The 12861-nt window shown below is 37.2% G+C and overlaps 1 protein-coding gene across 1 annotated transcript in view; it reads right to left on the bottom strand.

Annotated features, from left to right (window-relative positions):
- Positions 1 to 1046: 1046 nt before the first annotated feature.
- The window catches only part of PALLD (palladin, cytoskeletal associated protein), a 343422-nt gene continuing 331607 nt past the window's right edge, over positions 1047 to 12861 (bottom strand). Inside the window, 6 exon segments of the mRNA XM_037526416.2 lie at positions 1047 to 3906; positions 4976 to 5109; positions 5587 to 5752; positions 7383 to 7590; positions 10285 to 10417; positions 12078 to 12172. Coding sequence (XP_037382313.1) covers positions 3734 to 3906; positions 4976 to 5109; positions 5587 to 5752; positions 7383 to 7590; positions 10285 to 10417; positions 12078 to 12172 — 909 coding nt within the window. The 3' untranslated portion in view covers positions 1047 to 3733.

Here is a 12861-nt window from a genome sequence, read left to right as displayed (position 1 = left end):
AAGAACTATTTTTCCATTATAATCCTGTTGGACTTGTAAGCTCCACTGGCCATAGTTGACCATCAAAGGGTGTCTCTGGATATGAGCTGCAAAAATCAGGGCCCCTAGTGTGTGCACAACCTCCAATTCTGGAGTGAGGCAGAGGAAGAATGCAAAGATGGTGCCCACTAGCGCTGCTTCTGGAAAGTATTTCAAAATTCCCTAGATGTGTGTTAAGTTAGATGCCTCCCCCTCAGGCTGAAACTTTGGAGATAAATAGGCTTCCTTTACAGAAAGATGGCACTTATCATTTGGCTGCCTATACAGGGTACCCTGGACTAAGTCCCTGTGATCTCTTTTAAGAATGGTTTTTCAGTTTTTTCACTGTAGCCTTCTGGGTCTTGTAGATGCAAGCCCCATCGGCTTTCAAAAAGAGATGTTTTAGGAGCTCATATCAGTTGTAGATCTTAAGAATTGGGGTGCCCAACAAGGGATTCAACACTTCACTCCTCAGGAAGCAGCTCAGGGTTCTAAGTTCCCTCCTGATTGCGAATGATGGTGCTTGGGTAGGGTTTTTGGCAAGATTGTCTCCTATATGTTCTGGTGTGGGTTTTTTCCTAGTTCGTCCAATGTGTAGGAGTAGCTCACCTTTTTTGAGCGTATCTTTCAGGAAACTGGTCTATATGTAGTTGTTGATTCAATGTGTGCTTGGAGGTGTGTTCAGGATCCTCCTACGCAGCCATTTTGAAGTGGAACCCTGTATATATTAATAATCTAAGATAGAACATGGTCACAAAATACTTTCCCCATGGGGTATCACAAGAACCAATATTTTATTTTTATTATTTTTTAAAGATTTATTTTTATTTATACAAGCACTGGGTACAGTCAGAAGCGCGGGAGGGTGAGAGAATTCACCAGAGCCAGAGCGGGGAGCAGAGCAGGCAGAAGGACTGAAGTACACTGCTGAGGGGAGCAGCAGGCGGCAGGAGAGGTCTGCGGGCCATGTGGGACCCTCCTCCAGTGGCCGGGGAGCAGCCGGGGATCGAACCGGCGCTGCAGAGGCTGTGGGCAGCTTCGCAACCCAGCGTTCAACCGCTGCGCCACTGGGGAGGCCCAAGAACCAATATTTTAAAAAATAACATAAATACAAGTTTCTGATGTGGTAAGCTGAACTAAGCTGGCTCCCAGAATTACCACTTCCTGGTATACACACACTTTCTGTCATCCAATCAAAAAAAAAATCTCAGTGCTGCTTTCAAGGGATCTGTATATGTTATTAAGTCCCAAATCATGTATTTTGAGAGATTATCTGGGTAGCTGACCTAATCAGGTAATCCTTTAAAAGAGAGTTAGCTCTTGTTGGCAAGAGATTCATAGTGAGGAAATTGTCAGGTGGGAGAATTTCATGGCTGGTTCTGAAGATAGGGGGTTGGGTATGGAGCCCAGATAGCAAGGAATGCAGGTGACTTTTAGGAATTCAGAGCTGCCCTCACCTGACTAAAGACATTTGTCCTATAACTGCAAGGAACTGAGTTCTGACACAAGTACTTGAGCTTGGAAAAGCATTCCACGCTTCCTATGAGGATGCAGTACAGTAGACATACCGATTTTAGCATTCTAAGGCTGTGCAGAGAACCCAGCCATACCGCTCCTAACCTTCTGAGACCTAACCTCTGAACTAGTGAAGTGTTTTAAGCCTTTAAGTTTGTACTCATTAAAGCAACAATAGACAACTCAAACAATTGATATTTTGCTTCATAAAATTGCAACTGTTATTTGTTAAATATTTATTGATGTTAGATCCACATTACACCAGCACAACAATCCAAAGTAGTAATATTTTTTTTATAAATACAACATGGAAGGTGGCAAAATAATGCTATTTAATCCCAAACCCAGCAAGTGAGCAAAAAGTCACATTCAGAAAAATTTGGCAAGTAAGATATGACGTAAGTCATAATTCTACAGTATAGATAGGTTCACGAGACTTTGCCTGCTATCTCACATTCTGTATTAAATGCACGGAAGTGTGGTAAAAGAAACCTGTACCACCCTGCATAGAACAGCTGCCACCCGGTGCGCAAGCCTATTCATTATTTAAAACTTGGTTGGTGTTCTGACAAAGAAGTAGAAAGCTGTACATGTGAAGCAGTAATAGGAAATATATAGAGTGGTACACAGATATAAAATCATTTAAAAATACTACGTATTGAATTGAATAACTGAGCTAAGAGTTCAATATTTTTATTATAAATAATGAAAGATATATGTGTTTTGCATAAGATAACTGTTTTCATAGCAAAGTACCATTAAAGCCTCATGTTTTATAATATTAGGCCAAATTTTTTCCTTTTAAAAATTATTGGTTCCGACTTAAAACCATCAAGTCTGGTCAGAATCAACTTAATCTAGCTGATGCAGAATCATATGCATTTAAAAACCAGTCTTTTGCTGATGCCTTTACAAATTACTTGGCACCCAAAGCCCCGTAAGGCAAGGTTTCATGATGGCAGGGAAGTGAACTAGTATTTTCCATTGACTTTATCTTGGTGTCATTGAAAAAAAAAATACATTATGGCACAAACCTGTTTTTGTTTCTCCTAAGTCTCCACTTCTCTTAACTAAATTAGATCCTATCAGGCGATTTCCCATTTATGCCAGTCTTGTAGTCTCAGTCCATTTTCAACTTGCTCTGCACATCTAAAATCTTCAACTAATACACAAACCTCAGACACACTGAAATTTCCATAGCACATACGCTCCAAACTTCCAGCTGACTCTACTTTCCCTGACTTTTGAATGGCAGTGTTTTTCACCGACATTTAGGTTAATTTTGAAGAAAACCAAAGATAAAGCTTGGACTTTACATTTCTCCTGTTCTTTCTGCTTCTGTCTAAATGAGTACAATACAAGTGTGCTGGCAGCATTTCCCTTCATTCTCTTCTCCCTCCAATCCACTGGTTCCTCCAAATACTATGCCTTGGTCATTTGGGTGGTCTGGATGCCTTTCCTGGAATGGACTATAATATATTTCTGCTTTATTCAGAATACTTTATATTACTCATACTTAAATTAGCCTTTCAATACGGTCTGTAAATAAGCTTCCTACCAAGGTAGCAAGAAAAAAATACTACACATTAAAAAAGTTTAAGAACTAAGATATTAACCTTGTTAGACAACTCAATATTCCTAAAATTTAAGGCAAGTAATTATTTTTTATGACTTAATATAAAACAATTTGCAAAGACAAGGCATTTCCTTGGATTTCTTTGTCATTTCTTCTTCTTATCCTTACATATTGCACTTGGTTCACTATACTTATCTGAATTCTCTACCACTTTAGAATCATCTTAGTATTATTTGTGGTACAGTTGCCTCTCATCACGCATTTCACACTGTCACAGTACGTAGCACCTATAGCTAGTGTTTAAAGGCATTTATGATAATACAAATTGTAGTTACCTTGAACAATTGATTTCCTTTAGTGTTTTGGCATTTCAGACCTTGAATCACAGCAATTCCAAAAGTTTTAAATTAGATGATAAATGTGAATTTTCTGTGCAATGTGTATATTTCTATTAGCATCGCCTACTTAAAATTGTTATATCAAGTAAGAAAAGTATTATTTTGGTGGTTTTTTATTTTTTATAATCAAAAGTATGTTTTTACCTTTTACATAATATAACAAAGGAATATATTGGTCAAGGCAATGGCTGTATTCAGTGTTTCAGCTTTTCACAAGAATGTTGGATTACAGGTCCTCGCTTTCTACCAAGCCGGTATTCAATGTCAAGTGAGATGGGTTGGCTTCAGGTTGAAACGCTGCTTTGATGTCTAGTCCCTGGTCTGAAAGTGCAGCATAGCGACTGGCTGAAGGCCGAACTTTTTTTGGCTTGGTGCTTTGTGGCTGCTGATGCCACTGGGCTACAAAAACAAAAAACAAAATTTTTTTTTTTTAAATCAAGATATAAGTGGAAAGCTCTTATATGTTTCAAGTAAATATAGAATGTCTTTTGATATAAACTGGGTACATATTCTTTGTGAGACTGAACACATTGATGGTAGCAATCCTAAAAAATCATTTTGCATTTACTCATGCTAACAGCTAGAGAACCAAGACATAGTTTATAGCAAATACTTACTTAGTGAAGCACAGGAATCATTTGAAATAGTTGCTAAATTTCCTAATTCGTACCTCCCCTTCTTAAAAAATTCTTTAAAGCTCAAAATGTATAAATCCCACAATAATTATAGTAGCTAGATAATGCAGGATGGATGGTTTTAACACCATTAGTTTAATGGAATTGGGCAGTAGGGAAGGTTGATGCCACTCACTTCCTGAAGCAGAACCTTACAATGAATTCCTTATTCAAGAAGTAAAAATTGAAATCAGTTAATTTTTTTCTAGTTTTCTTTATGTCAATAGTTCACGGGATTGTACTAGTTTATAAATTGGAATGATTTTCTTCAAATTTATGATGCATGTACACAAATATATATACACAAACACAAACGTATTGCTGAGCTGCTTAAGATAATATTAACAAGACAAGCACTAAGCCACAAAAGTAAGCATTCCAGGATCAGTGTGGTACGCACATTTAGAGGACATTAAGACTCTGATAGGGAGAAATGTTAAAAGGCAGTCATTTGCAGAACACAGAAACAAGAAAATGTGAAGAATGTGGTTATGCCTTTTTGCCTACTGTTAACTCCTAAGGATGCTTAAGTAAGGAAGCCACCACTGACTAGCCAACATGCATATTCTACTAGTAATGCAGAGTTTCTGAATAGATACTTGGGTATTTGTTCTCCTCGTGTAGTTCACTATTAATGATGAGAAACTATAAATAAAAAGAGAAAAAGCAATATGAATTTTTTGGCAAGTAAAACTATAGTTGTTTATAAGGCTACATGAAAGTAACATGTGATTTGCTGCCCAGATGTCTGATTTTTCATAATTTTAATGAATGTGATATGAAGTGGCACTCACTATAAACGTCCAGCCTGGCAGTACAGGACACAATCCCCGCTTCATTCTTGGCTGACACTGTATACCACCCTGCGTCGTCTTTTGTGGCTCCTTGAATGAGCAGGCAGATGTAGCCATAATTATCCTGGTGCATGCTGGAGAAAGGATAAAGTCATTAGGGCTCTAAATTTTTAAAAAGTGGCTTTGGACACGAAGCATCATTTTTAATTAGATCATTAGAAACAGAATTGTGCAAGTAGCAGATAATAGGGTCATACTTATTCTGGAGAGGCTGCAAGCTCCATTAAAGTTAATGGGAGAGAAGAGCAGACGTCAAGAGGTTGAATAAATCTGTGCACTTGATTTCTAGTTGAGGATCTGCTTTTACAAAAACCACAGAATAGTTTCTCTGTCATCACTGAAGCAAATGTGAATCCATCTTTTCTTTTAAAGGTATAAACACACACACAAAAATCACATTTAATCATAACTAAAGGGAAAGAGTGATTTTTGCCTTTGATCTCATCGAACAGCATGACCCTTACATTTTATATAGCATGTAAAAGTGTATCTTTTTAAACCTCTGAGGACGGAGCAGTTAGGGATTAGATTATGTCATTGTATATTCTTACCTCACTCGGTCAGTGTTGTGAGTGAGTGACTCATTTTCTTTCTTCCAGAAGATCTGTGGTGGTGGCACTCCTGAAACACGGCATTCCAGTCGCACTGGGTACCCATCAGCAACGCCTGTGTTTTGTAGTTTCTCCAGAAACACAGGTGGTTTGTGTGCTTCTTTAGCTAAGAAAACGAGATGAATTACCTATCAGTGAAACACAAAAGGAGCACTACAAAGAACACAGAAGTGTTTCGAAGTATTGCTTAAATAGATCCTTCATTTTATGGTGCCATTTTTCACTTCAGGTGGGAAGCGGCTAGTCCTCCCCAAATTATTCTTTTATCAAGAAGAGTTCCTTTGCTTTATTCTACTCATTTATCGCCTCAATTAATTTAAGCCCGACAAGCCCACACAGTGCACTGGCCATCTGCTCCACAGAATGCCTGTCTGACAGCCTGTGTGAGACTCGTAAGTCAATGCTGGCCTCTGGGATGGCTGTACTAATTATAATTCTGCTCCAAGTGCTCACAACTTTTACCAACCACTGCCACCTAGTGACTCTGAAGGGTAAAAATGTTTCTAGGAATTGTATGCACTTAAGAGTCTCTCCGAAATGTTTGCTAGGAAGATTCTGAAGATTGAAAATCTTGGCTTAAGTGACACATACCATATGATCTAAAGGGGGGAATGGAATCTAGAAGTTTTATAAACTAGGAAAGTACAGTCTATGCATTACAAATTTTAATTAGTCTTTGAAGGATGCTATAAAAAATACAACTTGGTTTAAAAGTATCAGAATTGTTAATTGCACTGGTTATTATCTAATGGGAAATTGTTTCTCTTGGATTTGGGGTGGAAACAACTGTAGTTATCTTTGGTTCTACCAGCTATGAATCTGAGGATGCGTGTCTTCCCTGCCCCCGAGTGTGTGGCAGATACATAAAAGCTAAGTAGTCAGGGAGAACCAGGTGAAGTTAAAAATTTTGTCTGAAATTTTCAAATATCTATAACCATCTACATAATTCAAGGTCTGAGAGTTATATTTTTATTGAACTTTTTACATGGTTATCTGACTTAGGCTATTTGGGGGAACAGAGCCTCTCTTTGTATTCTTTTTTTTTTAATGCATCATTTTTTTAATTTAAATTTTATTTTTATATTCCCCATACAATTACAACCCCCTTATTTTGACCCCAAGTATATGAAGTGATTTTTGCAAATCTGAGAAATAATCATGTTTTAAAGGAGATTGTCAGAATTTTTACTTACGCCTACCTCCTAAGAAGGGTAGACACATTTCTATGTCTGTGTTTTCTTTATCTAAGGGTGAAACTTCACATTATAATATTTTTATGAAACTTACCTAATTAAAGAAAATCTGAGTTTAATCGACTACTAGGCATAGATTGTTTAAATCTGCTGTAATTTCAAAATTTAAGATTCTAAAGAGTAGGTATATATGTAGAACTTTATGCATAAGCTCATTGTTACACATCAAGTTTGGTTCTTGGAGCCCATGCAGCTGCTGTTCTTTCCTGTGAAACACTGGGACCATCACACATATGAGAAGTATAAAGACCCAGAAAAGTGACTAAAATCCTTTTTTCTCTTGGTCAGGCTTGTAGGGAAAATGAACAAAAAGTAGCAATGGCTACCCTGAAGAAAAATTAGTTTCTAATGCACTCATAAGCCTTTTAACAAGTCCAAATAGGCTATTTTGATGGTACAATCTATTTTTCAGCAGTTAGACATATTTTCCATATGGGTCAATAATGCAGGATTAGTTTACATTCTTAACACAGATGAGCCTACCAGCAACCACGAGTTCTAGGCTGAAGGAGTTCTGTCCTGCCCGGTTGGTGGCTGTACACGTGTAGATGCCAGCATCTCGTGAGCTGACGGGCTCGATGATCAGAGAGTGTACCCCATTCTCACGCACCAGCATCTTGTGAGCACTGTCAGGCCGAATTGGCTTTCCATCCAGTTGCCAGCTTAGATCTGGGGTGGGTAACCCACTGACCTAAACCAGAAAGGAAATGATACAAATTTAATACAAATACAGAATGAAATTGTTCATAGCTAAGAAACCACATTAAATTCTTCCTCTGAAAGGATGACTTTTAGTATCAACTTATGTTACCTTTTTGCTTAGTACCTTTCAGTGACTTTCTGAACACCTTATATGTTTACTTCTATACATTTTTATACAGGGCAATGTAGGAAAAAGTGAAATAGGGATTAGAAGAATTTCTGTCATTGCCTTACCTCACTCAAGATTATAAAAACTACTGAGATGAATTCAGTACAGGGCTCTGAGCTTGTTGGAAAAAAGATGTCCAACCATAACAACAATAACAAGTACTCAGCTGGGACTGACGCACTGAAGCTGCTCATCAAAGAGTTGCCTTAGCTATGGAGACATGAGTTAATGCATCCATCAGCACACAGGGCTATTATTTTATAACCCTTGAAACTAAGTAACAAGAATACAAAATTACCCAGAAAGCCATCTGAACAAATTAGCATCACAATGGGAACATCATATAAGTCTTGAGCCCATGACAGTTTTGTTGACCAGAGATCAGATAAAAGCACATTTAATTGCTAATAACATGTTGTGCTGTGAAGGGTGGGGATGGTTACCATCTGTCAGCTCTTTACAGTTTTGCCCTTGATTTTGAATGGGGAGTAAAGTGCCATTTTAGAAAGGCCTTTTTACCCCCACTCCAAATTTATTAATGGGAAATTATATACAAAAAGAATGTCAGCTGCACAAAAACAATTCTTTTGAAGAACCAGCTCTACCAAAATCAGCTGGAGACCTGACAAATTCCATTCCTGCTGTGTGATATTTGTGGTGCTTAGAAGGTGCCATGCAGCAAAGGTCTAGTGAATATAAATGAAAAAAATTAAATGACTGGTTAAAAGGATAAAGAGCATTTGTACACAAACAGCCATAGCCGGGCAGCTTGACTTCTGAGAAGGTTCCATGTGCTCCCGTCTGTCTCTGTTATCCCTCAGCTCTTATAAGAGGTAGGGGACACTGGTCAGTCTCCAGGCCTTTCTCAAGGTTAGTAAATAGAGTCGCACTACTTGTTCCAAATTTACTAGCTTAGATCCCAGACATGCAGGGCCAGGCAATATTCAATAGGAGAGCTGTCCAAAGCACCGTGTATGCTTAACCCCTTAAATAGCAGTGGGCCTGTGCAGTTATTTATGTTAAGGTGAAGGAAAAAAACCCTAGCATTCCTGTTTGCTTAAGAAAGCCTGATCTCAGGAATTGATTATTTTAAGCAGGTGATAATTTTAACAGACTGTGATTTTAGTGGGCTGGGAAGGGAGGAGGGCAGGAGGAGACAGTGTACTAGAGCCGGAGTAGCACCAAGTCAAGGGTAGCCTATGTCTAGGAGTGTACCTCAGAATTAAATTTGGGGTGGGGGCTACTTTGGTAGTGAAAACCTTGCTGTTACTATGGCCATGGCTTCTCATGATTCTTGTTCCTTTTAAAGCTTATAGTGCCTCCCTTCCACCTCCCCCAAGCTGATAACCTTCACTTGTTCATGTGACAAGATTTTCTACATGTTACTTATCCAGGTCACATCATATTACTGTGAAATCAAAAAGCAGGGATTACTTTTTGTTTCTAGTATTTTTTAAAAAGTTAAATACAAAAGTATTTTTACTTTGGTTATGTTGCTGTTCAGTGAAATAATGATTTCTTAAATATAATCAGAATTAGAGCTGATAATATGGTGACTCCCCATTATATGGTCATGTAGAATCATTCCTTTCTGTGATTTTTTAGTAGCTCTCAGATTTCATATGGTTTTATATGATTTTAAAGTACATTTTATAGACAAACTATTTCTTCTTACACAAAAAAATTAATCCTTTGGTATCTTCTAATTATCCATCTAAAATGAAATTTCCTGCTCTTGAATCAGATGTCATTTTACAGATGGTCTATATCACTAATTATAGGCTAAAAATACATACACTGAAAATTTATATTGTAAAAATAAGAATGCTGGATTAGGTAAGATTTTTTTATACATTTCTACAAGTCCAGATGGACATTTTGAAAAAACATAATGCTCAGATCTTTGTGTTTTGCAATCCCAGAGAGAACCAGCAGAGGGCGCCCGCACAATTATTAAAGACCTTACTAATTTAAGAGCTAAATTTTAAATCATTAGAAAATTTCTAAGCAGTGGATCTTAAACATTTTTTGGCCTTAAGTTCCTTAGAGAAATTGCTGAAAGCTAGATCACACACAATTCTGTGAAAATTCTGAGTTCACATATCTATTTAAACCTTCTACCCAAGGACCAAGGCTTAAGCAATCTTGCTATAAAGCTGGTGCATTAAGGTTGACAGTCCACCTTCTCTTAGAAAATGGGAGAAATAAGAGTCACGAGTGGATACATGCACACAAAAGTGGTATAAAAAGGAATGAAGATCAACTAAGTGATGATTAGGATATTTGATATTTAGCACATTTACTATTTCAGCAAACTGGAAAACTTAAAACTGCTCAGTGACTTTCTGGAGTGTGGTATAGAGTTAAATCCAGTATATTTCATGCATCTTTCTCCTAAGCTGAAGACATTTAAAGATACAGACTTTACATAAGTTCCCCAAAATAACTAAAGAAAAATGATTGATGAGGGGAAAAGGGAAGCAAAAGATGTGCAGGAAAAGAGCAAACTCTTACTTTGCAGTCCATTCTGCAGAGTTTTCCTTCTTGAACAGTCAGATCTCCAGGAGCCTGCAAGAAGTGAGGTCTGAAGAATCGCTCCTGGATTGGTTCATTTTCATCTGTACTGTCCCTTGATCTGGAACGAGGTCTTAAAACAAGATAATAATGATTTCTAGTAGTTATTTTTAAGGCTTTTAGTCATCTTTTTAAAAATAATGAGATAAAAATAATTTTTTTATCTGCTTCCTACCCCAAGATTTATACATTAAAAAAACTCAGAAGGGCAAATCTTTTTTCATTTGGAGTTTTATTATAAATTTAACAGTATGCTAACTGCAGATCCTACATAAATCTGCTGTTCTAATACTTAAAGCTAGCATATACCATCAAAGGGAAAAATGGGAAGAAAACGAGGGACTCTATACTAACTTATTTTTTCCTAAATATTTTCAAAGCTATATGAGAAGCAGCTGTAGCTCATTTATTGCCAAATCTTTTCCAACAGACTTTTTTAATAGAAATTACTGTAGCTTTCCACACTGATTTTAAATTTGTAGAAAATGCAAAGTTCTTATTATTTTGTAAAATTTAGTATCTTTCATCAAAATCCCTTTTTATGTTAACCAGGAAAATAAATGACATTTTTAAGGTAGGCTTTCTATTGCATCATTTATCCCTGTACCTAAAGACATTATTTCTTGCTTTATAATAAAATTGTGCAAAACTGCTAGGTTTTGTGCATCTCTGTTGCTTTTAAATATGCTACTAGAGGCGCCTTTAAGAGAAATACAATTTAAAGTAACCTCAGAGAAGATTGTCAGCAGTCACTATACAAGTTTAAAAACACACAACTATATATTGTGTTCATAGCATAGATCCAGACCTGGGCTCCTGTGTATAGATCGGCACTGTAAACAAACTGGAATTCTACCTGCATGTGCTCAGGTGCTAGGATTGTTGGTGAACAAAGGGCTCTGTGGATCCAGTCGCATGAGGAGGTGTAGACACACTGCTTGTTAGGCACTTACATGTTTTTACCTGCCTATATCCTGTGAACTTAGTATGCGTGCTCTTCACTAAAGGTGCTGCAGAGGCGTTTGCACCTGCTGTTTTTAGTCAGGGCTATTGAAGCACGCTCTGTAAAATATCTAAATAGGAACCTTCAAATGACAGGCTGGTTGATTTGCTGTATTCTTTAAGTTCAAATGTGTTACTAAGAAGTAATATCCTTTGCTGTCCACCATTATTCAGTCAGCATCCTTGCATAAACACAGGGCTACTAAGAATGGAAAAGCACTGTTTATTAGCAGATTTTTGTTGCGCCTTTAAAATAACAAATCTTGCCTACAAGATATATCATCTAAATGAACTGTTTTGAACTAAGTGACTGCAAATTGAACATGAGCACACTAAATGATTTTTAAGAAATCTAGTAGCAGTAGTTTACAATGGTCAGTCCACACACCTGTTAGTTACAGAAGTTTGGTTTGAAACACTGGGTTACCAAGGATGAGTATATCCTTATGTGCCTGCCCCTGAATGTGCTCAGTCTTTATATTTTTCACACAGAAATTGGGCCCTATTTAACAAATTAGTGGTGGTATCTCTGGATGGCCTTAGCACACATTACCAAATGGCATTCCCTTCCCTTTTCTTAACTGCAGAGAAACCTTACATCATACACACTTTAAGAGAGTGTTCACATTCTGCCTTCTGATAATTTTCACTTTCATAGTCATACTATGATTCTAAGACTGTTGAATCTATCCTAATAAAATAACACCTACGGGAAGGAGCATCTGAAATACCTTCTGACATGAGGATGGCCTGAAGGAGAGCGGGGACTGCGACCTCTTTGGTTGACAGCCTGTACCATTAGACGTCCAGTACAACTGATGCGGCCCTGTCAGAGACATTAAGAAAATAAATTATTTGCTATGCAAAACAATTAGCCATTAAGCACTATCATGCCTATTGTCCCGTTGTCCATAAGACATTATTTCATTTCGTTACGTGCCAAAAAGTAATGACAACAACTCCTCTCAGGAATGTATTTTCCCTGGGATAAACTCTGAAGAAATCAAGTGCCAGGGTCTTTCTTTGAACTGTTACATATGCTCTTTACTGTTTCATTGTGAATGGTATTTAAAACAACAACCCTTATCTACTAACTAAGGTCCCTCTAACACAACAGGCTGAGTTGTAAAATATAGCTGGAGGATATCAATGTTCTGTGATTAAATCATGAATTCTATTTTCATGGTCAAATTCTAACTGAATGATTTTAGTAATGTATTTAACGAATGTTAATGGTATACCTTCCAAAAAGATGGTATCATGCTAAAAGTATTATGTAAGAAGTATGTAGGGGTGACAATAGGAACACATGGTCTGAAGAACAGGAAATGAACATGTTTGAGATTTAAAAACCAGAGCCAGTTAAAAAACCTAATATAAATGGGTCATATGATGAAGGCCTATGTAATGAAAAGCTGTATTGTAACAGAAGTAATAGACAATGCAGATGGCATGGGGAAGTCACCCATTGTTATTCTGGCTTTTTATATTAGCCTGTTAATTTTTTCATCGTTG

Source organism: Talpa occidentalis, unplaced genomic scaffold (assembly GCF_014898055.3).
Source record: "Talpa occidentalis isolate TD23 unplaced genomic scaffold, MPIMG_talOcc4v2.1 talOcc4.4, whole genome shotgun sequence".
Taxonomy (NCBI): Eukaryota; Metazoa; Chordata; class Mammalia; order Eulipotyphla; family Talpidae; genus Talpa; species Talpa occidentalis.
Note: the sequence above shows the minus strand (reverse complement) of the source record. Positions and strands in the feature narration are given on the sequence as shown.